This window comes from Rhinoderma darwinii, chromosome 3 (assembly GCF_050947455.1).
Source record: "Rhinoderma darwinii isolate aRhiDar2 chromosome 3, aRhiDar2.hap1, whole genome shotgun sequence".
NCBI lineage: Eukaryota > Metazoa > Chordata > Amphibia > Anura > Rhinodermatidae > Rhinoderma > Rhinoderma darwinii.
Genome location: NC_134689.1, coordinates 54,136,631 through 54,163,866, shown reverse-complemented (window position 1 = coordinate 54,163,866; position 27,236 = coordinate 54,136,631). Strand labels below are relative to the sequence as shown.

Here is a 27,236-nt window from a genome sequence, read left to right as displayed (position 1 = left end):
GCTACATCCACGTCTGACCTGCTTCACCTCGCTTGACGTCCTCCTATCTAGTCCCAGCCGAGCCTGCCCTGCTGCTCTCTGAGAAGCCACAGGTAACTCTAGAACTATAGACATTCACCTGCTCCCTGTTGGCCAGCTGCCTTACCAACAAGGCGGTACGGCCCAGTGGGTCCACAGACCCTTCGTGACACCAGGAGAAGATCCCCAAACTGGCAAGAAGAGAGAGTCAAAAGAGGTGCAAAGTCTGCTATAAGAGGGGGATAAGGACGAATACAATATACCAATGCAACACGTGTCCCGGAAAACCAGGGCCCTGTAAGAAAGATTGTTTTAGAATTTATCATACATTGATTTTTTTATTTACCCTGATGCACTCCGCACAGCTTATCCTCCTCATCTTTCCCATCGGAGCCCTGCCGTGTGCACAGGCAGCAGATAACAGCCACATGTAGGGTATTGCCGTACCCGGGAGTACCCACATTACAGTTTATCGGGTGTATATCTCCGGTGGCACATGCTGGGCACAATATATCGGACACTGACTCTGCACCATCTGCTGCGCATTATCTTTTACACCGTACCTGTGGGGTCAAAATGCTCACTACACATCTAGATGAGCGTCTTAAGGGGTGTCGTTTTTAAAATGGGGTCACTTCTGGTGGGTTTCCATTGCTTTGATACCTCTGGGGTTCGGCAAATGCGACATGGCACCCGAAAACCAATCCAGTAAAATCTCGACTCCAAACAAACACATAGCGCTCTCCTTTCCTTCTGAGCCCCCCCATGGGCCCAAACGGTAGTTTATCACCACAAATGGGGTATTGCTGCACTCAGGACAAATTGGGCAACAAAATGGGGCATTTTGTTCCCTGTGAAAATAAGACATTTTGATCAAAACTGACATCTTATTGGAAAAAATTTCATTTTTTTTTTATTTCACAGCCCAATTCAAATACACGCTGTGAAAAAACTGTGGGTTCAAAATGGTAACAACCACCATAAATGAATTCCTTGAGGGGTGTTGTTTCCAGAATGGGGTCACTTTTTGTGGATACCTACTGTTTTGGCACCTCAATAGCTCTTCAAACCTGGCATGCTGCCTAAAATAAAGTCTAATAAAAAAGAGGCCTCAAAATGCACTAGGTACTTCTTTGCTTCTGGGGCTTGTGTTTTAGTCCACAAGCACACTAGATCCACATGTGGGACATTTCTAAAAACTGCAGAATCTGGACAATACATATTTAGTAGTGTTTCTCTGATAAAACCTTCTGTGTTACAGAATTTTTTTTTATAAAATTGAAATTTCAACAAGAAAAATTTAATTTGCATATTTCACCTCCACTTTGCTTTAAGTCCTGTGAAATGCCTGAGGGGTTAAAAACTTTCTAAATGCAGTTTTGAACACTTTGAGGGGTCTAGTTTTTAAAATGGGGTGTTTTATGGGGGTTTCTAATACATAGGCCCCTCAAAGCCACTTCAGAACTGAACAGATACCTTAAAAAAAAGGCTTGAGATTTTCTTAAAAATATGAGAAATTGCTGTTTATGTTCTAAGCCTTGTAACGTACAAGAAAAATAAAAGAATGTTCAAAAAACGATGCCAATCTAAAGTAGACATATGGGAAATGTGAACTAGTAACTATTTTGGGTGGTATAACCATCAGATTTATAAGCAGATGCATTTAAATTCTGAAAAATGCTATTTTTTCAAAATTCTCAAAATTGTGCAATTTTTCACAAACACTGAATATATCGACCAAATTTTACCCCTAACATAAAGCCCAATGTCTCACGAGAAAATCTCAGAATCGATTGGATAGATTTAAGTATTCTGATGTGATTACCACAAAGTGAAATATCAGATTTTAAAAATGGGCTCTGAGCCTTGAGGCCCAAACTAGGCTGCGTCATTAAGGGGTTAAGGACCTTTTTTCAAGGGCAGTGATCAGTCTATGAACGATCAAGCGCTTGTTCATCAGCGGATCGCATTTTTTAGGAGTCACTTCTAGGCAGCTCACTTAAAGTGTAGCTAAACGTTTGACAAACTTCTGACATGTCATAGTGACATGTCAGAAGTTTGGATTGGTGGGGGACCGAGCACGGAGACCCCCACTAATTGCTACAACGGAGCAGCTAAAGCACTCGTGTGAGCGCTCATCTGCTTAGTTTCGTTCGGCTTTTCCGGAAAGGCGATGTATTGGAGTACGGGCTCATAGACTTTGTATTGAGTCCGTACACCGATACATTTATTTCCGCAAACAGACATGAAGCAGCTGAACGCTCACACGAGCACTTCAGCTGCTTCGTTCTAGCGATTGGTGGGGGTCTCAGTGCTTGGACCACCACCAATCCAAACTTCTGACATTTCACTATAACATGTCAGAAGTAGGGATGCACGGTGCATCGAAACTTCGATACTGTTTCGATACTGTGCATCCCTAAACGGTTCGATACCGCTATTTCCTGTATTTCGATACTGAGCTGCGCAGCCGCACAGCTCAGTATAGTAATACATGAATGTATGGGAGCGCGGCTGCGGCTGTGTAATTCAGCCACAGCCCCGCTCCTGAGTCATGATAAGTTTGCGGGGTCAGGATGATGCGATGCGGCCGGCGCTGCACTAATGAGCGGCGGCACTGGAGACAGAACATGGCGGGCGCACTACAAAACACCCCCATGTTCTGTCCTCAGTGCCTGAACTGCCGCTCATCAGTGCAGCGCCGGCCGCACCTCCTCATGCTGACCGCGCGCGCACTTCCTGTCAGGAGCGGGGCAATGGCTGTATTACACAGCCGCAGCCCCGCTCTATAACGGCGGAGATCAGAAAATGAGAAGGGGGGGAAGCCCCTGGATCGCGTCACAGGGAATTCCTGTGACGCGATCGAGGGCCATACCATATATGGGCAGACAGCTCAGGGTCTATTGACGGACCCCAGGGCTGTCTTACCATATTTCTTGTTGTTAGGACATATACAGGCTAATGTACTGGCACATATCTGATATATGTCAGTACATTAAAATTTAAAAATAAAGTAAAAACAAAGCATTGTTAAATTAAAAAAAAAAAAATACACATACACCTTTTTTACAATAAACATTAAAATAAGTCTCAATACATAAAATATTCACACATTCAGTAATGGCGCGCACAACAATTTTTTTGCATCATTTATGATGTGTACGCTGTAAAAAAAATGAAATAAACATGGCTTTCATTCACTTATTAATGTGAGGTGCGATGAATTTACCCTCCATGTTCCTCACATTAATAGTAATTAACCCCATCATGTACCTCGCACATTAACCCATTATGACTGAGAAACATGATGGGATTAATTACTATTAATGTGAGGCGCGTTCAAAATTCATCACACGTCGCGCCTCACATCAGAAATTTTTTTTAATGTTGGCAAAAGTATCGAATTTGGTATCGAAATCGCAATACTAAACCAAGTATCGGTATCAAAGTCCAAATTCTGGTATCGTGACATAGTGTAGCTAAACGTTCGACAAACTTCTGACTAGCTAAGTTTTGCTCCATTTCAATGCAGCAAGAGTGCCTCCTGACATGCTGTATTGTTGATCGGCGTTCGATGAATGGAAAGAAAACCTGACTGTCTAAAAGGACCTTCACAGCCAAAAACTGAAGGGATCAGAAGGAAATTAACACCTGAATACTAGTTATTTCTTAAAGACTGTCAGTCTACAGGATTTTCTGAATGTTCCTTAACCCCTAGGCGCACCACGACGCAACTGTACGTCCTGGTGGCCAGTGACTTCGTGCACAAGAACGCACAGTTACTGTGGTTCTGTCGGTGACAGTGTGCATCGGGAACCAGGGGGCCAACTGTCCCCGACAGCTGACACTCCACTGTTGTCGATCAGCGGCTCATTTCGGCAATTAACCCCTTAAATGCGGCAATTGATTGCAATCGCCACATTTTAGGGGTTTCCAGCACATCGGCAGACCTCACAATGAAATCGTGAGGTTTGCAGATGGCTAGCATGGCGACCGGAGGCCAAGTAATGGCCTCCGTGTCTGCCATGTACGGAAGTCTATCAGGACCAGCTTCCTAATAGACTTCCTGTCAGAGCGACAGGAAGTCACGGTGTCGTTCCCGATGCACATCGTCGGTGACAGTGTGCATCGGGATCGGGAGGTCAGCTGTCCCTCCACTGTTGCCGATCAGCGGCTCAAGACCGCTGACCGACAATTAACCCGTTAAATGCAGCGCTCGATGACGATCGCTGCATTTCGGGGGTTTGTAGCACATCAGCAGCCCCCGTGCAGTTGTGGGGGTTGCTGATGCTTGTGATGGCAGCCAGAGGCTCCGGGTCTGCCATGTATGGAAACCTATGAGGACCAGCCTCGTAGACTTAGGGCGGATTTACACGAGCGTGTGCGTTTTGCGCACGCAAAAAACACAGCGTTTTGCGCGCGCAAAAGGCACTTAACAGCTCCGTGTGTCATGATCATATGGTGCGTGGCTGCGTGATTTTCGCGCAGCCGCCATCATTATGACACTGTTTGTATGTTTGTAAACAGAAAAGCACGTGGTGCTTTTCTGTTTGCAATCATAGTTGGCCTGCTGTAGCACGAATCACGCACGTCCCACAGAGGTGCCTCCGTGGGGCATGCGTGATTTTCACGCACCCATTGACTTCAATGTGTGCGTGATGCGCGAAAAACACAGAAATATAGGACCTGTCATGAGTTTCTCGCAGCGGACTCACGCTGCGCAAAAATTACTGACAGTCTGCACTGCCCCATAGACTAGCATAGGTCCGTAGCATAGATCAGAGCTGCAGGTAAAAAAAAAGTGTGTTAAAAGTAAAAAAATAATAAGTGAAAAAAAAGTTGATGAAAACGTTTTACAAAAAAGTGTAAAAATAAAATATTTTTTTCCCTATAAGTCTCTTATTATAGGGAAAAAAAAACGAAAAAAAAAAAAACAGAATGCCAGAATCACTATTTTTTGGTCACCACCCTTCCCAAAATATAGAATAAAAATTGATCAAAAAGTCGCTTGTACCCCAAAATAGTACCAATAAAAACTACAACCCGTCCCGCAATAAAAAAATAAATAAAAAAAAAGCCCTTACACAGCTTTTTTGACTGAAAAAAGTTCTAGCTCAGTATTGGTTGACAGAAAATAAAATTATTTTATAAACCAGTGATTTTATTGTGCAAACGCTGCAAAACAAAAAAAAAAAAACTATATACATCTGGTATCACCATCGTACCAACCCGCAGAATAAAGTAAATTTTTAGCGCATAATGAACGCCGTAAGAAATAAAGAATTTAAACCGCCAAAAATCACTGTTTTTTGGTCACCTTAGCTCTAAATAAAATGTAATAAAAAGTGATCAAAAAGCTGTATGTACCAAAAAATGGTACCAATAAAAATTACAGCTCGTCCCGCCACAAATAAGCCCTCACACCGCTCAATCAACCAAAAAATTAAAAAAAAAGTTATGGCTCTCAGAATGTGTTGAAACAAAATAATTTTATTTTTTTTTAACAAATAGTTTTTTCTTTCTAAAAGTAGTAAAAAATATATATATTTAAAAAAAAAACAAAAAAACTATACACATTTGGTATCACCGTAATCGTACTGAACCACAGAATCAAGTTAAAGGAAAGGTGTCACGAAAAAAAAATTTTGATATCAATTTGCATTTAGTGTTTTATTATAAAATCTTTTATTTGTGTGTGTTTGTTTTTTACTTTTTTCTAACTTTTACTTCTCTATGGGGCTGCCATTTTGTTTTTCATCTCTGTATGTGTCGATTAACGACACATACAGAGATGGAATACGGCAGCTACAGTGCATAGGAGTCAATGAACGGGAGCCGTCCCATTGACTTTGCACTATGGCTCTGTCCTGCGCAGACGCAGGTCAGAGTCACGCAGAGCAGCTGTTTGCAGGGAGAGAGCAGGCGCCATCTTGAAGACCAGCTGCACTGCAGGTAAGATGTGTGTCTCTGCATGTCCCACTCTCTACCTCACAGACCCCCGCTCTCGTGACCCCCGACGGGCCCCCCCACCCGACGCCCCCCCCCAAACGGCCCACCCTCCCCTGACGGCCCCCCCCCTCCCTCGATAAATCTCTAGTTGTGCTGAGAATGTTTGGGGATGTGACTAATGAACCTCAGTCTCAGCACAATGAGAGATTTATCGTTCAGGGGTCTGGGAAAGCTGGGTGACCACCATTACGCCTCCTACTGGAGTGTGAGAGGTTCATTAGTCACATCCCCAAACACACTCCACTAGGAGAGGTAATGGTGGTCACCCAGCTTTCCCAGACCCCTGAATGATAAATCTCTCTAGTTGTGCTGAGACTGAGAGGTTCATTAGTCACATCCCCAAACAGCCTCAGGACAACTAGAGAAATTTACCGTTCAGGGGTCTGGGAAAGCTGGGTGACCACCATTACCCCTCCTACTGGAGTGTGAAGAGGTTCATTAGTCACATCCCTAAACACTCCAGTATGAGGGGTAATGGTGGTCACCCAGCTGTCCCAGACGCAGATATAACCAGGAAAGGGCTGGATGGACGGGCTGAGGGTGCACAGGGTTTTTGGTGATCCCCCTCTGTCATGTGATCGGACCTAGGTTACCGGTTCATCAGACGGGGTTCATGTGACTATAACTCTGTCCATAACAAGAGACAGTGCACTCAGGACAAGCCCTGCCCTCATGCCGTAGTTGTGTGGTTCTGTCTGCGGTGATGGCGGTGGGTGGCTCTGACACCCGCCTCCCCCGTCATGGTCATCTCAGGACAGAAGGGGTGTCCGGATTGGAGAGACAACGGCGCACCTGTCCTCAGGTTTTGTCTCGTATTGCAGTTCACCTCCATTGAAGTGAATAGGACAGAGCTGTAATACCACACACGACCTGAGGACAGGTGCGGCGCCATGTTTTCCTGGACGACCCCTTTAAGACTTTTCCCGTGTGTGTGGCAGAGCGGAGTGTGCATGGGCGCCGCTGATACGTCAAAGCCGCTTATCAGCTGTTTTGAAGAATCAGCGGCGGGAACACACACACACACACACATCCCCCAAACACGCAAAATCAAGTGTAATCAAGCGTTTTTTTATGTCGTTTTTTTGCACGTAAAATGTGCAAAAAAAAAAAAAAAAAAACATGTCAAATACACGGCGTGTGAACCGGTCAACTGAAAAGTCATTCACTTCACTTTCATCATTCTAAGGCTGGGTTCACACGACCTATTTTCAGGCGTTGTTAAGGTATTTTACGCCTCGATTTACGCCTGAAAAGACGGCTCCAATACGTCGGCAAACATATTTCATTCTCCTGAAAACAGCGCCGTCATTTCAGACGTAAATGCAGTTAGCGTGTGCACATACCCTAGGGGTATGTTCACACACAATGTTTTCAGCTGAAAAATCGGAAGCAGAACGCCTACAAGCATCTGCCCATTGGTTTCAATGGGAAATACGGCGTTCTGTTCCGACAGGGCGTTTTTTACGTGGTAGTTTTCCAAAAACGGCACGTAAAAAGACGCCCGACCAAAATGAAGTGCACATCACTTCTTGGGACGTTTTTGGAGCCGTTTTTCATTGACTTTATAGAAAAACAGCTCCAAAAACGGCCGTTAAAAAACGCGAGTTTGATTAAAAAATGGCTGAAAATCAGGATCGGTTTTCCCTTTGTTTAGTAAGCGTGTGAACATACACTTAGCCTTTTGGTGTGTCCTAGAACTTCTTCCAGCTGCAGAATCACACCCAATATGGCTGCCAGACACTGCTTAGCAATTTGAAGACACCTTTACCTGGCTTGTGAGAGGGGGGGGTGAGGTTCCCTCCCACATTTACAGCAGCTGTGAGTCAGGTTGCTTTGCCTTATTCACCTTGCTGTAATTCTGGGAAGTGCTCCCCCTGGTGGCCAACATTGGAAAACATGTCAAATTATTATTTAATTTTTAATACTTTCCACCATACGGAAAAAAAAAAAATACAGCAAAAATCGTAAAAAATATAGTAGAAATAAGTGACACTTAAAAAAAAAAAAAAGGTTTAATTTGCGAAACATTCCCTTTAAGTTGTCGTTTTTACTGCACGGTGAAAGCGGTAAAAACAAAACCCAAAAAATAATGGAAGAATCACGTTTTTTTCCAATTTCACAACGCAAAGAATTTTATTTTCAGTTTGCCAGTACATTATATGGTACTTTAAATGGTGTCAATAGAAACTACAACCCGTCCCGCAAAAAATTAGCCTTCACACTGCTCTATTGATAGAAAAATAAAAAAAAGTTATGGCGTTTGGAATGTGGGGAGTGAAAAACTAAAATGGAAAAGCAAAACAGGATCAGTCCTGTAAAGGTTAATTAATTTCTAGTAAAAAAAAAACTATTATTACCACATGTGGGGTATTGTCATACTCGGGAGAGATTGCGTTACAAATTTTGGGCGGCTTTTTCTCCTATATCCCTTGTGAAAATAAAAACAAAATGCAACATTTAACTGGACAAACATTTTCATATTCATTTTCACGGCCCAATTCCACAAAATTCTGCAAAAAACCTGTGTGATATAAATGCTCACTATACCCCTAGAAAAATTCCTTCAGGGGTGTAGTTTCCCAAATAGGGTCACTTTTGGGGTGTTTCCACTGTTTTGGTCCCTCCAGGGCGTTGCAAACATGGCACTGAAAACCAATCCAGCATAATCTGCGCTCCAAAATCCAAATGACGCTCCTTCACTTCTGAGCCCTGCTGTGGGTCCAAACAGTTGTTTATTACCACATATGGGGTATTTCCGTAATCGGGAGAACATGCTTTACAAATGTTGGGGTGCATTTTTTTCTTTGTTCCTTGTATAAATATAACAAATTTCGTAGATTTTCATTTTCACAGACTAACTCCAATAAATATAACAGAATACCTGTGGGGTCAAAATGCTAACTATACCCCTAGATAAATTCCTTGAGGGGTGTAGTTTCCAAAATGGTCACTTTAGGAGAGTTTCCACTGTTTTGGCACCACAAGACCTCTTCAAACCGGACATGGTGCCTAAAATATAATCTAAAAAAAAAAAACAGGCCCCAAAATCCTCTATGTGCTCTTTTGCTTCTGAGGCCGGTGTTTCGGTCCATTAGGGCACTAGGGCCACATGTGGGATATTTCTAAAAACTGCAGAACCTGGGCAATAAATATTGGATTGCGTTTCTCTGGTAAAAACTTCTGTGTTACAGAATTTTTTTTTTATTACAAATTAATTTCGGCTAAAAAAAAAAAAAAGACAAAATGTAATAATTTTATACATTTTGAAGTACATTTTGTTTTCTTGCACCAAGCCAGGTTTTCAGGGCTTCATCGGTGTCAGAATGACTACCCCATTTTGAAAACTACACCTCTCAAGGTAATTATCTACAGGTGTAGTGAGTATTTTGACCCCACAGTTTATAGGTAAGAATTCATGCAAAGCAGGTGAAAAAAAATAAAAAAAAATTCCACTTTTTTCACAAACGTGTCATTGTAAAGACAGATTTCTTTGTAAAGCAAACATAAAAATGAAGTAACACACCCCAAAATCTATCCCCCTGTTTCTCCTGTGTTCAAAAAATATCCCCATTGTGGCCTCGATCTGCTTGCTAGATGTGTGGCTGGGCCATAAAGAGAGGGAGCACCCTTTGGCTTTCAGGGCACAATTGAATAACTTTTAGGCCCCATATCATGCATTTAGAGGTATTGAGCTGCCTGAACACAAAAAAAAAAAAAAAACACAACACACCAAGAAATGAACCTAAGGCGGGATTCACACGAACGGGTCGTTCCCGAGCCCGAGTGCCGGCCGGTAAAATCGTCCATTCTGCCCGGCCGGTTTGCATAAAGTTTTGCATCCGTGCCGGGCCGGGCAGATCCGGACAGTGACATCAGCCGCAACTCCTGAAGGGGAATCCCCATGTGTTCTGGGATTCCGCTTCAGGAGTTTCCCCTGATGTCACTGCCCAGATATGGACAGAGACATCAAGCGCTCTGTCCAGGAGCGGAATCCCCGAAAACACGGGGATTCCGCTCCTTCAAGGAGCTAAAGTGCGGCTAGCACATAGAGCGGGGAGATACCTCCCCGCTCTGCTTTAGTGGCGTCGCTACGGTAGTAGCAGCAGCAGCTGCTAGCGGAGCCATCGAAGGTGTCGCCGGGCCAGGGTGCTTTTCAAGCAGGGGAACGGAGCCAGCGCAGCGCTCCCTTCCACCTGCTGTACACCCCGGCCCTGCCACACAGTGTACAGCGATGCCATTCGTCAGAATGGCATCAACTCCTCCTCCTCACATGCACTCTGCGCTGAGGAGGAGGAGGAGATAGAGCGCAAGCGCCGGGAAACCCGGCCATCACTCGGCACACATTCCGGTGATGGCCGTGTAATACCCGGCCCCATAGACTTCTATGAGAGCCGGGCAGCCGGGTACCTGGGCGAAGATAGAGCATGTCCTATTTTTTGACGGCCGGATTTCCCGGCCGTCAAAAAATCGGTCGTGTGAATAGCCCCATTAGGGGTCTATTATTCCTAATGCAGCCGGGTTCCCTTCCGATTTATGAACGGCCGGCACCCGGCCGGGAAACCCTGCCGTGTGAATGAGGCCTAAAGGTATTTATCTAGTGGTGTAGTGAGCATGCTAAACAAATAAACATTAAAGGCGGAAATAATGGGTATTATTTCAGACACTATGGGTATATAATGTTTTCTTCAAATTCTTATTACATTTCCACATGAAATACAGACATGTGGTAAAAGGTTATTTTGCTAGAAATATGCCACATTAATACATTTGTGCGGCGTACAGAAGAGAAGTGAAGCCGTGTATTCATAATGGATGCATGTCGCTATATACAATTTGCCTGTACTCATGACTATGTCTTGCTAAAGAAGCAGTTGTCCCGCATCTGTGCCATTATGTTGTCATTGTGGACAGCAGTCTGTCCGAATATAAAATGAGTTAGAAAGAAAAAAAATAAACTGTACTGGAGTTACTAGCAAGATCTTAAAAAATAATGGAGGAAAATTATCCAACTATGTGGCAAACTCAAGTGTTCACAAGAAAGAACACCTGTAGGGCTGTCATGATAAGCTTTACTTTTTTTTCAGTGACTGGTTGTACAACGTCTCTTTAGCTCCATCGATCCCTATATAAGGGACAAACATGCGAAGTGACGCGGTACACCATAACAGGCCCCTGCCCGGCAAGGTAGGAACCGCTATGTGCACAAAGCAACCAATCGGTTAAAGCATATACATACATAAATATGTATATTACTAAAAATAACAGATTTGTTCGGCAGGACAGTCGTAAAAACAGTCAAAAGAAACAAAATGATCAAAAATATGAAAGGGCGTCTTACGCTCCACCAAATAAGGTTGAAGCACCTGGTCCGACAGATCTACACCCCCCCCCCCCATGAATATATTGTAGCCTGTCGCACAAATAGGCGTACGCTTTTCCACCTGTGCCCCCCCCCCCCCTCTAACTGCCACCGTGATGTCTGGATGCAGAGTGAACAACATATAGACGTCCTTCTCGTCATTCCACTTCACTGCAACTGCTCGCTTGCCAGTGCGAATGACACCCCCCTTTCCACACGTCTGCACACCAATTGCTTTGGGAATCCCATCCCGTTTATACGGACTGTCCTACAGGCCCCTGTATTTGCAGCATGGAGTAATTCAAATTATCCACGAGTATTAGGGAATTAAGCTCAGTATTGGACAGACCATTGTATCTCATTTTAGACTCTCTTGTAACAGGATCAGTGCCACGGGATTAGAGGACGGCTGACATACCAATATTTAAGGGGAAAAAGGTGGAACAGAGTAACTACCGTCCAGTAAGTTTGACATCTGTGGTATGTAAAGTATTTGAGGATATTTTAAGAGATGAATTACAAAAAGTATATAGCGGAGAAAAGTCTAACTGATAACCAGCATAGAATCATGAACAGGTCACACGCAAACTCAAAAACGTCTGAAAATACGGAGCTGTTTTCAAGGGAAAACAGCTCCAGAGTTTGACATTTTTGGAGCAACTCGCGTTTTTCGCAGCCGTTTGTTTTTTTTTATAGTCAAGGGAAAATGGAAAACGGCTCAAGAAGAGACATGCTCTTCTTTCAAAATGGCCCGTCGGAACAGAATGCCGTTTTCCCATTGAAATCAATGGGCAGATGTTTGGAGGCGGTCTGCTTCAGATTTTTCAGCCGTTTGCGGACAGAAAAAAGACCGAAAATAAGCAGTTTGAACAAACCCTAACCAACATGCTCGGTTTCTATGACGAGGTAAGTGCAAATCTGGATGTTTGTCATGCGGTGGATGTGATTTATTTTGATTTTGCAAAAGCATTTGATAGTGTTCCACACAAGTCTTGTTCTGAAGCTACAGACAGAGACTGTGGGAAGGTTAAGGAACAGAAAACAAAGCGTCGTTATAAATGGAACTTAATCAAAAAGTCAGCAGCGGGGTACCTCAAGGATTGGCGTTAGGCCTTGTGGATGGGATTGATAGCAAGGTGTCAGTTTTTGCTTTTACGGCTCGGGTTTTAACTTGCTGCCCGCGCGATCGGGCAGCTGAATGTCGGGTCTCAGGCTGTCAGTGACTGCCGGGGACCCTGAGGAGAGGATAGAAGCAGCTTTCGCTGCTTCTGTCTTCTCCGATGTCTTTTTACACAGCGTTCAATGAATGCTGTGTATAGGAATAGAGACCGCAGCAGCGGCGCTGTCTATTCCTCCCGGTGATCATGTGACTGGTCACATGATCACCGGGTGCCGTTAGTGACAAACTGCTGCTGGGTCTTACTAGCCCTATTAGTGACAGCACAGCCCTATTAGTGACAATCGTCACTATGAGAGGGCTGATTTACCCCTGTAACTGGGGCTGCTGTGACCTTTTTTGACCTTTGAGGGACAGACCATAGTAATAAAAAAAATAGTAAAGTAAAGTGCAAAAAAAACTAAATAATAAATACACAAAATACCCACCCCCCAAAAAAAAACGTCCCCCCCCTGCCAATCATTGTTGTAATGCTAGCGCTGACCCAATTACCCTAATATAGACATGTAATATATTAACATTTACGGTAGACAATGACGATCACAAATAAAAGGTCTATTTTAGGGTAAAACTATGTTATTACCCAAAAAAATAGCTGAAACTTAAAAAAGCTTATTTTTTTACTATTATTTTCAAACTTTATGAATAAAAATTCTAAAATAGCAAAAAGGTGTGTATAAAAACGATTAAAAAAAAAGAAACCTGCTACGGAAAAAACGTCGCAAAAATCACGTCGTTAGCCCAACAAATAAAAAAGTTATAGCCATTTAACTAACACGTGCTAAAAATGGCTAAACGGCGTCTGGTCCTGAAGGCGCAAAATGGCCCAGTCCTGAACTGGTTAAAATATTACAGAAAGAACTAGATAAGTTGGCAGCATGTGAAAAACATGGTAGATCAATTTAATGTTGATAAATGTAAAGTAATGCACTTCCGCCGCAATAATAGTATTAATTCATATACGTTAAATGGAATAAAACTGGGGATAACTGAACAGGAGAAGGACCTGGTTATTCCGGTAACAAATAAGCTAAAGCAGCTCAATGTCAGGCAGCAGCTGCAAAATAAAATAGGATTTTAGGGTGAAGAAAAAGAGATAAAAACCTGGGATTCAAATGTAACATTACCACTATAAATCCCTTGTAAGGCCACATCTACTATATGGAATTCAGTTTTGGGCTCCACATTGTAAAAAGGACAAAAACGAGCAACAAGATTATTAAATGGGATGGGAGGTGTCGCTTACAATGAAAGGCTAGAAAAATTGGGCTTGTTCAGCTTGGAAAAGAGACGTCTTAGGGGTTATCTTATTAGTTAGTTAGTACGTACGTACGTACGTACGTACGGCTGAAAAAAGACACATGTCCATCAAGTTCAACCAAGGGACGGGAAAGGGGAAGGAAAAATAAATATTAATATATATAAGTATATGTGTGGTCAATACAGAGAGCTAGCACATGATCCGTTCATTCCAAGGACTCTACAAAGGACCAGGGGACACCCATTGCGTGTGGAAGAAAGACGTTTCAGGAATCAATATAGAAGAGGGTTCTTTACAGTTAAAGTGGTCAAGCTATGGAATGCCCTTCCCCCAAGAGGTAGTGATGGCAGATACTATGTCAGCATTTAAAAAATGGCTAGATGCTTATTTACGAATGGCATTGAGGGTAAAGGTATGTGCACACGTAGTGTTTTCAGGCGTATTTCGGGGCATTTATGCCTCAAAAAACGCAAGCAGAACGCCTACAAACACCTACCCATTCATTTCAATGAGAAATACGGCGTTCTGTTACAAGGGGGCTTTTTTTTTTTTTAAGCCACATTTTTTTAAAAAACGGTGCGTAAAAAGACGCCTGCGAAAAAGAAGTGCATGTCACTTCTTGAGCCGTTTTTGGAGCAGTTTTTCATTGACTCTATAGAAAAACAGCTCCAAAAACATCTGAAAATCAGCAGCTGTTTTCCCTTGAAAACAGCTCCATATTTTCAGACGTTTTTGATTTTGTGCGTGCACATACCCTTATAGTTAATCAAGCAATGAATGACGGGTAATTTATTGAGTAAGTTTGAACTTGATGGACCCATGTCTTCTTCCAACCTATGTAATCATGCAAGTGTAGACGTGGTACCCTTGGTGCAGGAATGGCACCATTAGGTCCCACACAACTTTGCTGGATGTGCAAATTTTGTCTGGGCAGCCTGGGGGATTTGGCAGTCCTTGCCTTCATAAATCAAGAAACCGCAGGTGTACCCTGTTGTGCTCTCGCACACCTTATATAGTTTAGCCCCATATTTGGCACGTTTGGAGGGGATAATCTCCTGGTCTTTATGAAACGGGGAAATTACCTTTGGCAAAAAACCTGGTAAGGTCTTCCTAATTACTCTATCGTCCAATACTAAAGTGTAAGGGCTTATTCAGATGGACGGGATATACGTCCGTGCAACGCGCATGATTTTCACGCATGTCGCATGGACCTATATTAGTCTATGGGGCCGTGTAGACATGTACGTGATTTTGAAGTCAAAGGGTGCGTGAAAACCACGCATGTCACACGGAAGCACTTCCGTGCGAACAGCATGATTCGCGCAACAGCTGTCAAAAGGATGAATGAAACCAGTAAATCACTACGTGTTTTCTGTTTACAAACATCCAAACGGAGTGTCATAATGATGGCGGCTGCGCGAAAACCATGCAGCCGCGCATCATATGATGCTGCCACACGGAGCTGTCAAGTGTGAATCCAGTCTAAGGGTCTTATCCTGGAGGAATCAGGAACCTTCTAATCCAGTGGTGTTCTGCTAATCTGGAATCATAGAAGGAGTTTAGGGAAGAAATCTGTACCTTTAATGTACTGGGCTTGAGGTTCTGGTCTAGCCCTGCCTGGAGAAAGTATAATATCAGGGGAATATCTGGATCTGCTAATGGATCTATATCAATTCCTGTAAAAGGTAAGAAAAGCTTTCCAGACCATTAAATATATTTTAGAGGTAACCAGTTTCCTACTTGCCAGTAAAGTAGAGATGACAGTTTCGGAGATACCTCTTTTCCTGAGGATTATCCGCTGAGTCTTCATGCTGTAAGGTGCAGCCTGGAGATGTCTGGATGAACTACTAGGCCCTGGGACAGGAGATCTAATCTGTCTGGAAGGAACCATGGTTGGGTCATGGACAACTTCCCCAACCAGGTGAACCATGGTCTCTTTGGCCAAAATGGAGCAATCAGGATTACCGAGGTTTTGTCTTCTCTGATCTTTTTTAAAACTCTCGGGAGTAGACAAAGGGGGGAAAGGCATAACCCTGTTCCTGGCTCCAACACTGCGAGAGAGCATCTATTGCTACTGGATATTCCCTGGGGTCTAGGGAGAAGAATCTGGGCACCTTGTTCTCCCTGGTAGCGAACAGGTCTATGGAAGGATTCCCCCATCTGGAAGACATCCTTCTGCACAAGAAGTCTGCTACCTGATTGTCCCTTCCCCTTAGTTGGACAGCTGAAAGGGACAATAGATGTAGCTCAGCTAGGGAAAAGATCTCTGTAGCTAACCTCATCGGAAGCCCTGATCTTGTACCTCCCTGAATATTCATGTATGCTACTGTAGTCGTGCTGTCTGAAAGAATCTTTATCCTTCTTCCCGAAAGTATAGGAATTGTGTTTTTCATCGTCTGAAGTACTGCCTCCAGCTCCCTGTAGCTGGAAGATCTTATGGAGGTTTGAGGATCCCACTGACCCTGAAGACAGAAGGATTCGCCATGGGCTCCCCACCCCCAAGGACTGGCATCCGCTGTAATGTTCAGGGTTGGGGACATTTCTCATGAAACACCCTTCCTGAGGTTTTCTACCTTCATCCACCACCTGAGAGACAGTCTGGCTACAGAGGAAAGGAGTAGGGATTGATCTAGTGAGAGCTTGCTCTTGTCCCACCTCTCGAATATGTCCCTCCGCAGAGGTCTGGACCTGAACAGAGCCCACATTACGGCCGGGATACAGTTGGTCAAAAGGCCCAGGACCAACATAGTCCTTCTAAAAGAAGTCAAGTGATCCAAAAAGAGGACTGAGACCCTCTCTATGAAAGACTGGATCTTTCACTGAGGGAGAAAAGACATCTGTCTCGAGGAATCTAGAAGGATTCCCCCAAAAAATGCATCTGTTGGATGGTATTAAGTTTGACTTGCTTATATTCCATCCCAGATTTATTAAAGTCGATTGTACGGACTGTAGATGGAGTGTCAAAGTCTGGCCGGTGTGTGCCACTATTAAAAAGTCGTCTAGGTAGGGAATGATCAGAACGTCCTTCATTCGTATATACGATGTCATTTCTGATAGAAGTTTGGTAAAGACTCTCGGGGCCTGAGAGATGCCAAACGGGAGCGTGCTGTATTGGAGGTGGATTAGGGAGTCGTTCAGAACTACTGTCACCCTCAGATACTTCTGGTGGTACAGACAGGAACATGGTAATAAGCATCCTCCAGATCAATCCATCATAAAATCAAAAGAAGAAAAAAAAAATGGGGGATACACTTTTTTTGTAAATCAGGAAGGAGTTAAGCTGCTTTAGGTTTATTATGACCCTGAATCGGACCTCGTTTCTTCACCAGAAAAAAGGGTGGGGGTGAATAGTAGCCTTTCCCTATTTCTGGTCTCGGCACTGGTACCAGAACCCCGTTCCTGATAAGAGAAATAACCTCTGATTCTTGAGCCCGCTGTTTCTCCGAATCCTTCTGCGTCTTTGGGGGAGGAATCTGTCTGGAGGAGGGGACATGAATTCTAGTTTGTATCCTGTTTTTATGATATCTAGAACCCATTTGTTTGAGGAGATCTTTTCCTATTCTTGGTAGAAAAGGGATAAGCGACCTCCTACACCACTCCTTCTGGCGTCATTGTTCTAAATTCCTGTCCCTTGGGAATGGGTTTTCTATTAAATTTCCTGGGACAAAAGGAGTCTAGTTTGCCCTGGGTAGGAAACCCCTTCCTCCTATCAGATGCCATCTCCAGGAGATCATCCAGTGGAGGGCCAAACAAAAGATCTCCTGAACAAGGAATAGAACAAAGTTTCCCTTTGGAGCCTGCAAATTTAGTAGCAATTTCTCACATTTTCATGAAAATTTCTAAAGCCTTTTTTTATAGGGTCCAGCTCAGTTTTAAAGTAGTTTTGAGGGGCCTATATTTTTGGAAGTCCCCATAAATCACCAATTTTAAAAAAAACTGCACCCCTCAAAGTATTCAAAATAGCATTTATAAAGTTTCTAAACCCTTAGGCATTTCACAGGAATTGAAGCAATTTGAAATTTATAAATTTCATTTTTAATTATTTTTTGGGATAAATTCAATTTGAATACATTTTTTCTGTAATACAGAAGGTTTTACCAGAGAAACGCAACTCAATATTTATTGCCAGGATTCTGTAGTTTTTAGAAATATCCCACATGTGGCCCTAGTGGATTTTGGGGCCTTCTTTTTAGAAGATTATATTTTAGGAACCATGTCAGGTTAGAAGAGGTCTTGCGGTGCCAAAACAAAGGAAACTCCACAAAAAGACCCCATTTTGGAAACTACACGCCACAAGGAATTCATCTAGGGGTGTAGTGAGCATTTTGACCCCACAGGGGTTCCATAGATTTTATTAGAAATGGGCAGTGAGAATGAAAAATTTAATTTTTTTTCAGTAAGACGTAAATTTAGTTAAAACATTTTCAATTTCTCAGCAAATAAAGGAGAAAAAAGCACCCCAACATTTGTAAAGCAATTTCTTCAGAGCAGGGAAATACCCCATATGTGGTCATTAACTGCTGTTTGGCTACACGGCAGGGCTCAGAAGTGAAGGAGCACCATTTGGAGCGCAGATTTTTCTGGATTGATTCCTGGGCGCCATGTTGCATTTACAGAGCCCATGAGCTACGAGTTCAGTAAAAAAAAAAAAGAAACAGAAATGTGACTCCATTTGGTAAACTACACCCCTTGAGGAATTAATCTAGGGGAGTAGTGAGCATTTTGACCTTACAGGTTTTTGCTGAACTAGAATGTGAAAATAAAAAAAATACACATTTTTCTTCCAGAAAGATGTAGTTCTAACTCAAAATTTAGCATTTTCACAAGGACTATAGGAGAAAAAGCACCTCAACATTCGTAAAGCATTTTCTCCTGAGTACAGCAATACCCCATATGTGATTGCAAACTGCTGTTTGGAAACACGGCAGGGCTCAGAAGGGGAGGAGCTTAGACTTTTTGAGCGCATATTTTGCTGAATTGGTTTCTCGGCACCAGGTCACATAGCTTCCTGAGGTACCAGTCCAGTAGAAACTCCCCAATGTGACCCCATTTTCGAGACTGTACCCCTCAAGGAATTCAGTTAGGGTTGTAGTGAATATTTTGACCCCACAGATAGATTTTATTAGAATTGGACCATGCAAATTTAAACCTAAATTTTTACTAATAATATGACGTTTTAGCTCAACATTTTTAATTTTTACAAGGAATACAGGCGAAAAGACACCACAAAATTTGTCACGCAATTTCTCCGGAGTAAGAAAACACCCCATATGTGGTCATAAACTGCTATATGGACACAAAGCAAGGCTCTAAAGGGAAGGAGCGCTATTTGGTTTTTAGAGTGGACCTTTTACAAGATTAGTTTTCGGACACCATATTGCATTATGCTGAGGTACCAGTACAGTTGAAACCCTCAAAAACTACATCCCTTAAGGAATTCATCTAGAAGTGTAGTGAGCATTTTCACATCACAATTGTTTTGCAAAAATTAGTACACAAAAGATGTTGCAGATTGAAAATAGCCATTTTCCACAGATATGCCATTTTAGTGCCCAATGTGTTGTGCCCAGCTTGTACCAGTGGAGACACACCCCAAAAATTGTTCAGCGGGTTCTCCAGAGTACAGTAATACCCCACATGTGGTCATAAACTGCTGTTTGAGCACACTGCCAGGCTCAGAGGGACCACCATTTTGCTTTTGGAGCGCAGATTTTGCTTGGTAGAAGTTTTGTTTGGCTGGGCGGAGTGCATCAGGGTACACGTAAGCTGGGCGGAGTGCATCAGGGTACACGTAAACTGGGCGGAGTGCATCAGGGTACACGTAAACTGGGCGGAGTGCATCAGGGTACACGTAAACTGGGCGGAGTGCATCAGAGCATAATAGGATGATGTAATAATGGGATGAATGAATAAAAATGTATAATCCATGGATTGGTGTGGTACGCTTTGAACCAATCCTTTATGCTCAGGCAAGGCATTTAATGTATGTGTATGTGCCCACGCAGTGTTTTCAGATGTTTTTCAGGCCGTAAGCATCCCGAAAAACGGCTGAAAAAATCAGAAGCAGAACGCCTCCAAACATCTGCCCATTGATTTCAATGGAAAATACGGTGTTCTGTCCCGACAGGGCGTTTTTTTACTCCTCGTTTTACAAAAACAGCATGTAAAAATACGCTCGCTAAAAAGTGCATGTCACTTCCTGGGATGTTTTTGGAGCAGTTTTTCATTGACTATAGAAAAACAGCATAAAAAAACGGCTGTCAAACACGAAGCAAAAAAACGCGAGTTTGTTTAAAAAACGCCTGAAAATGAGGAGCTGTTTTCCCTTGAACACAGCTCCGTATTTTCAGACGGTTTTTGTTTTTTTTTCTGTTTAACAGTAATACCAAGAGATAATTAAATACATTTTCTTTATATAAATAACTTAACATATATTGCTATAATTATTGTACGTAACTTCACAACTTTTAACCTCTGCAAATACTTTATTTCAGAGAAAGCGTATTTCGCTGCGTTTTTGCCCGTGGCACTCAATGGGTGCGAGCGAAAAACGCGGCAAACAACTAAGGCCTCATGCACACGACCGTAAAAACTCCCGTTATTACGGGTCGTAATCACGACCCGTAATAACGGGCTCATAGACTTCTATTGGCGACGGGTGCCTTCCCGTTTTCTCACGGGAAGGTGCCCGTGCCGTTGAAAAAGATAGAACATGTCCTATTTCAGGCCGTAATAACGGCACGGACAGTCCATAGAAGTCTATGGAGCTCTCGTAATAACGGGTGGCTACATGTGTGCACCCGTCATTATGGCAGCGTTGCTAAGCGACGTCAGTAAATAGTCACTGTCCAGGGAGCTGAGAGAGTTAACTGATCGGCAGTAACTCTTTCAGCACCCTGGACAGTGACTACCGATCAGTATAAACCTGTAAAAAATAAAAATAAAAGACGTTCATACTTACCGACAACTTCCTGCTTCCTCCAGTCCGGTCTCCCGCCCGTTGCCTTGGTGACGCGTCCCTCTCGACATCCGGCCCGACGTCCTGGATGACGTTTCAGGCCATGTGACCGCTGCAGCCAATCACAGGCTGCAGCGGTCACATGGACTGCCGCGTCATCCAGGGATTTCGGGCTGGATGTGAAGAGAGGGACGCGTCACCAAGACAACGGCCGGGTAAGTATGAATTTCTTTAACTTTTATTACAGAAAAGGCTGTCCCTTCTCTCTATCCTGCACTGATAGAGAGAAGGGGCTGCCGATTAGTGCAGTGCTATTTTGCCGCCAAAAACGTGCTCATAAATACGGGTGGAATACGTGCGACACCGGACCCATATTTACTGGCACGGGTTCGTAAATACTGGTGCAGAACGGGTGGAATACGTGTGACACCGGACCCGTATGTACGCCAGTATTTACGGGTGGGAAAAAATACGGTCGTGTGCATGAGGCCTCAGCCTGTAATTTTTCATCTGACAGTTAGCCCATTAGGTTCTGCCTTGTGCAGGACCTAATAGGCTTCCGTACCTGGCCAACCAGGAAGCCGTTGCTAGGCTTCCTGGTTGCCATAGCAACCATCCAAAAACGCGATAGCTCGTGAGGAGGCGGGGGTTACAAAGAGAGGCCCCTCCCTCTGTCAACCACTTAGATGCGGCAGTTACTATTGACTGCCGCATTTAAGGGGTTAAACAGCAGTGATCGGCGGTAACCTCAATCACCACTGTTGCAGCGGGATGTCAGCTGTATATTACAGCGAACGCCCGCTGAAGACGAAGCAAGCACAACTCCTGTGCCTGCTTCATCTACAGGGCGTGACTGTACGCCCTATTGCCAGAATGCACTGTTAATCAGGACTTACAGTTACGCCCATTTGCTGGAAGGGGTTAACAAAAAAAAAAACATGCATGTACCCCTAAATGGTACCAAGAAAATTACAGCTTGTCCCACAGAAAATAAGTCCTTACAATGCTCTGACAAAATAAAAAATAAAAATGAAAAATTCTGGATCTCAGAATATGGCGACACAAAACGTCGAGTATGTTTGAAAAGGGGAATAAGATTATTTATCAGTGCGAAATGCCACAGATTAATAATTTACCCTATTATTATACCCTGATGTACTCTGCCCAGCTTACATATGCCTCCACATTATCAACTCAAATTCCAGTAAAACCCCAAAAATAAGTACTACCAAGCAAAATCCGTGCTCCATATGGTGCTCCTTCCCTTCTGAGCCCTACTGTGTGCCCAAACAGCAATTTATGTTCAAAAATGGCTGCAGCGCCAAGGGGTTAAGTATGTGGAAGATTTAAAAAAAAAAAAATTTACATCGTAAGGGCCTGTCGACATCAGCGTTAACTTTCCCTTGAGGGGTTCTGTCGGAGCTTTCCATCGGGGGAACCCCTCAACGGAAAGGCAGACGGAAACCATAGCTTCCATTTGAATCACAATTGATCTCAAGGGAGACGGATACTTTAAAAATGGAGTACAGCCCCTTGCCCCAGAGAAGGACAGGCGAGATGCATAGAGCCTTATGCCTCATGCACACGACCTTAGCCATGTGCATGGCCGTGATTTTCGGGTCGGCCGGCAGCGGAGTGACACCCGCGAGCCGCCCGCATTATTTTCTATGAGCCTGGACCGCAGAACACGGCCGTAATAAGACATATCCGTTCTTTCTGCGGTCCAGGCTCCTGGGCCATGCACGGACAGTGGAAACCACGGTCGTGTGCATGGGCCCATAGGAATGAATGGGGTCGCAATTCTCCCGTGGATTTTCCGGGGAATTCCACCCACAAAAGCACGTTCGTGTGCATGGGGCCTTATCTGTGTATATAGTGTCGCTGTCCTGCTTTATCTAGTCCACCAGCAGTACAATGGTGGTCATTAACCCCATAAGGACACAGTCCCTAAAGACATTACTTTTTTATTTTTACTTTAATGTAGTCTCTAGGACGACTTTTTTTCACGGGACGAGTTATATTTTTAAATGGCACTATTTTGGGGTACATATAACGTATTTAAGAACTTTTATACATTTTTGTTTGAGAGGGGTGAAAAAAAAAACGGCAATTCAAGCATTTCTTTTTTTGGGGGGGGGGGGGAGGGCGGTTTATTTTTACGCCGTCCACCATGCGGTATAAATGACATGTTAACTTTATTCTGCAGGTCAGTACAATGCCAAATTTATATCGTTTCTTTTGATGGTTTACAACTTTTGCACAATAAAAACTTTTTTAAAAGCGGTCATTTGTATTTGTGCCGCCATATTTTGAGAGTCATGACTTTGTAGGATGAGTTGACGTTTTTTATTTATACCATTTTGGGATACAATTTATACATTATTCTGTTTTTTAGAAGGCGAGAAACCAAAGAATTAAACTCAGGCGATTTTTTATTTTCTTTTTGCAGCGTTGACTGTGCAGGTAAGGCCCCATGCACACGACCGTAGAATTTGACCGTAATTATGGATCTATTAATTTCTATTGACCACGTACATCTTCCCGTATATTTACAGGAAGGTGTCAAGGCCGTAGAAAGCCTCCGCAAAAGATAGGCCACGCCCTATCTTTTGCTTTTTACAGACTTTGTACCGGAGGACGGGCCGAAAACGTGGGTAGCTGTCTGCGGACGTCTGTTATGCCCGCAATAGAGAGCAGGGATTACGGGCACAGCCGTGTGCATGAGGCCTTAAATGGTGTTATAATTTTATAGTTTGGCTTGCTATGGACAGTCCTTACCAACTCGGCCCCGTTCACATCGCATTTATGCCATACGTTTAGTGAGCATGTAGGAAAGCTACATTATCCCGAAATTATTTGTTTTATCTAAGGATAAAATAGCCTGGAATCGCTTTTCCATCCCACGGTGTGTATGTGTGATATATATATATATATATATATATTATTTTTTTACATGGGGCATACGTGTGATGGATGTTACTACATGGCATCCGTCACAGGCCTCCGTTGCTTTGAAACTAGCTGGTTTCCTCAGCTGCTTAGAAGGTGCAATAGGGTCGCGGTGCAGACGGGGGAGTCTCTGTGTGGATCCCAGAAGGTTCCACAAAACTATACATTTAACTGTATCGATAAGTCATAAAAAGGGTCATGGCGTGTCCTCTGATGATAATTTGATGACTAATCATCCTGTCTTAACCCCCATGCACACGGCCTTGCCCGTAATCATGAGCCGCGATTGTGGGCAAGGCCGGACGCATTTTCGGCCCGTGCTCCCATAATGTATGGGAGCACGGACCGTAAAAAGCAAAAGATTGGACATGTCCTATCTTTTGCGGTACACTTCTACGGCCGGAATGCATCCATAATTGCAGTCCCCAATTACGGACGATTTTTACGATTGTGTGCACGAGGCCTTAGTCTATACAGCAAAGCTGACAAGAAAGAGTCAGCCTATTCTGACTGCTTAGTGTGAAAACTGGAATACTTCAAAATGGCTAGCAGATAATTTAATAGGTAAACCTAATAATAAGAAATGTTCACACGAGATGCAGTAGAAATCTTCTCTAAAATGACAACTTGCCCCCTTTCAGTCACATTTTCCCAAGTGTCAACCGAGCATTTTTCTTAAAGACAACGTACGCCTTTGAAATAGTGGGGTTTTTCTCGGGTGTTTTTTTTTTTTTTTTTTTAAATGTATGTTTGGTGCAACTTTCTAAATACCTTTTTATTAAAAATATTTTTTACTTGGAGATACAGCTGCTTTGTATCCTGTATACAGAGCAGCTGTAACGTGCGCAGAGACCTAAATCTGTCAGGTCAGCGGCACTGACAGATCCAGTGACAGCGGGGTCCTGCTTGTCCACCTGTTATCGATCACATTTAAAGAGGCTCTGTCACCAGATTATAAGTGCCCTATCTCCTACATAATCTGATCGGCGCTGTAATGTAGATAACAGTGGTTTTTATTTTGAAAAACAATCATTTTTGAGCAAGTTATGAGCTAGTTTAGAGTTATGCTAATGAGTTTCTCAATGGACAACTGGGCGTGTTTTTACTTTTTACCAACTGGGCGTTGTACAGAGGAGTGTATGAGGCTGACCAATCAGTCTCATACACTTCTCATTGTTCCAGCCCAGCATGATCCACAGCAGTGTGATTTGTGCAGTGAAAGAAGCCGGGCTGGAACAATGAGAAGTGTATGAGGCTGATTGGTCACCCTCATACACTCCTCTGTACAACGCCCAGTTGGTAAAAAGTAAAAACACGCCCAGTTGTCCATTGAGAAACTCATTAGCATAAATCTAAACTAGCTCATAACTTGCTAAAAAATTATCGTTTCTTCAAAATAAAAAAAACACTGCTGTTATCTACATTACAGTGCCGATCCGATTATGTAGGAGATAGGGCATTTATAATCTGGCGACAGCCTCTTTAAGACTGGGTTCACACCTGCGTTTGTGTGTTCCGTTGTTCTGCTCCGTCAGAGGAGCAGAACAAGGGAATAATGGAAGCAATGGTTCCGTCGCACAACAGATGTTGCCGGTTGCCGCCTGAACCCATCGACTTTAATAGGTTCCAGTGTGTCCGAGATTTTACCGGACACAATAGCGCATCATGCTACACTATTGTTTTTCCGGTAAACTCTACCGGATCTGCGACGGAAACCCCTAACAGGGCCTCCAACGCAGATGTGAACATAGCCTTAGTTGTGAACTTAGATGTGATCGGTAACTGCTTGATTCTGCGTATCACACGGTCACGGATACTGTCAGTCGCGCTGACCTGACGGATACAGGTTCCACCGCTAGATACAGGAAAAACATCAATACAAAGTATTTAGGAAGTTGCACCAAACACACCGACATTTTTATTAAAAAAAAAAAAAAACATTACACGGTTTCAATGGTGCACATAGCCTTTCAATTTTGCGTCATCCAGCTAGTTTACAAGACCGCCCTCTTACTATATATTGGATTGCTGATGCGAAAAGGGGGATTCAGTCAGTAATACATGAAGGAATTATTTATTACTCAGATACATAAGGTAAAGCACCTCCAGTGTGGAAGTAGAGCAGACATCATGTACATCAGGCACCACAACACTAAACACCAGCTCCAACATTGAGACTTGATGCGTTTCCCATGTCAATCTTAGCAAATAGACATCTACATCGCACCACAGCAGATAATGGGACGAAAGACATTTTTTCTTCTACTTTATTTTGTTCATTTCAACAGCCAGACGACTCAGGATCCATAATACACACTATTGCGGGTTCTGTACCGATAGAAGAAACAAGCTCAAGAGCAATCAAATCACCGAGTAGAACCGCAAGTGGCGTCACTAGACGCCATCCATTGTGGACGCTATGCGGCAATCTAGGCAGGAGAGCTCGGCCCCTCCTCTAGGAGTATGGCTACTCAGCCTGGGCCTGAAGGATGGCTCCCAGTCTATCTACTTCACCTCTCTATTCTACTCCGCTCTAGTACTGAGCGCCAGTAACATAGTCCGGAGACATGACGGCTGTTTAGAGATGGAGGAAGGCGGAAACTGTCTGCTTCCTTGGAGAAGCGCCCTGAGCACAAGCGAACCGCTGTGGATGAAGTCACTGACACTACACGGCGGAACATAACGACAGGGAACATAAAGCGCCACCGTAGCGGTAGAAGTTGCGTGTCCTTTACTTACCATTAGTTCAATGGTTTTATCCTCTATCACTGAGTCAGGCTCCATGATCTCAAACACCGAAGCTGATAGTCTCCCCTTCCCCCCACCCCGAGAAACGCAGCAAAAGCAGGCGGAAGCTCGACGCAAGGACGTAATGACGTACGCATCACATGATCATAAATAGCAAGGCGGACGGTGTGGGTTTTGTTGCTAGGGGGATATGATAGCATGGAATGGATCTAGGAGGCGCTCCCTCTGCAGACTGTCCTCGCCAAGCTAGAAAAGAGTGCCGACTACTGTACAATGGAGATTTTTCTAGATTACAGACACATCTTTACTGCCCTACTGATCCGTTCCAAGAGAAATAGCTTGTATTCATTATTCAGTCTACAAGGATGTATGAGGGCTTGTTTCTTGTGGGGCGAGTCGTAGTTATTATTTGTGTGGGCTACATATTATTTATTCATATTTATTAGTTTTTTGTTGGAGAGAGTGGAAAAACTGCAAGCTGCCTTTGTGCTTTGCGCTTATTTTATGCCATACTCTGTGCAGTATAAATAATATGTTTACTTTATTCTATGGGTCGGTACAATAATAGCAATACCAAAGTTATATATTTTTTTCTGGGTTTAGTGCTTTTGCTATAAAAAAATAAATGTTTGTGTCGCCACATTCCGAGACCCGAGACTTTTTTTTTTTTTTTCTTTGGTTCCTATCAACATAGCCGAATGGGTGCTTGTTTTTTGCAGGCCGAGTTTTAGCCCTTATTCACACGACAGGGTTTCCC

At 43.4% G+C, this 27,236-nt stretch overlaps 1 protein-coding gene across 2 annotated transcripts in view; it reads right to left on the bottom strand.

Annotated features, from left to right (window-relative positions):
* Window positions 1-26,585, bottom strand: part of FBXW11 (F-box and WD repeat domain containing 11) — a 101,347-nt gene extending 74,762 nt beyond the window's left edge. For both annotated transcript variants that reach the window (XM_075856346.1, XM_075856347.1), the window contains exon 1: window positions 26,471-26,585. In XM_075856346.1, coding sequence (XP_075712461.1) covers window positions 26,471-26,515 — 45 coding nt within the window. In that variant the 5' untranslated portion in view covers window positions 26,516-26,585. The remainder of the gene's footprint in view (window positions 1-26,470) is intronic.
* Between the last annotated feature and the right edge of the window lie 651 nt (window positions 26,586-27,236).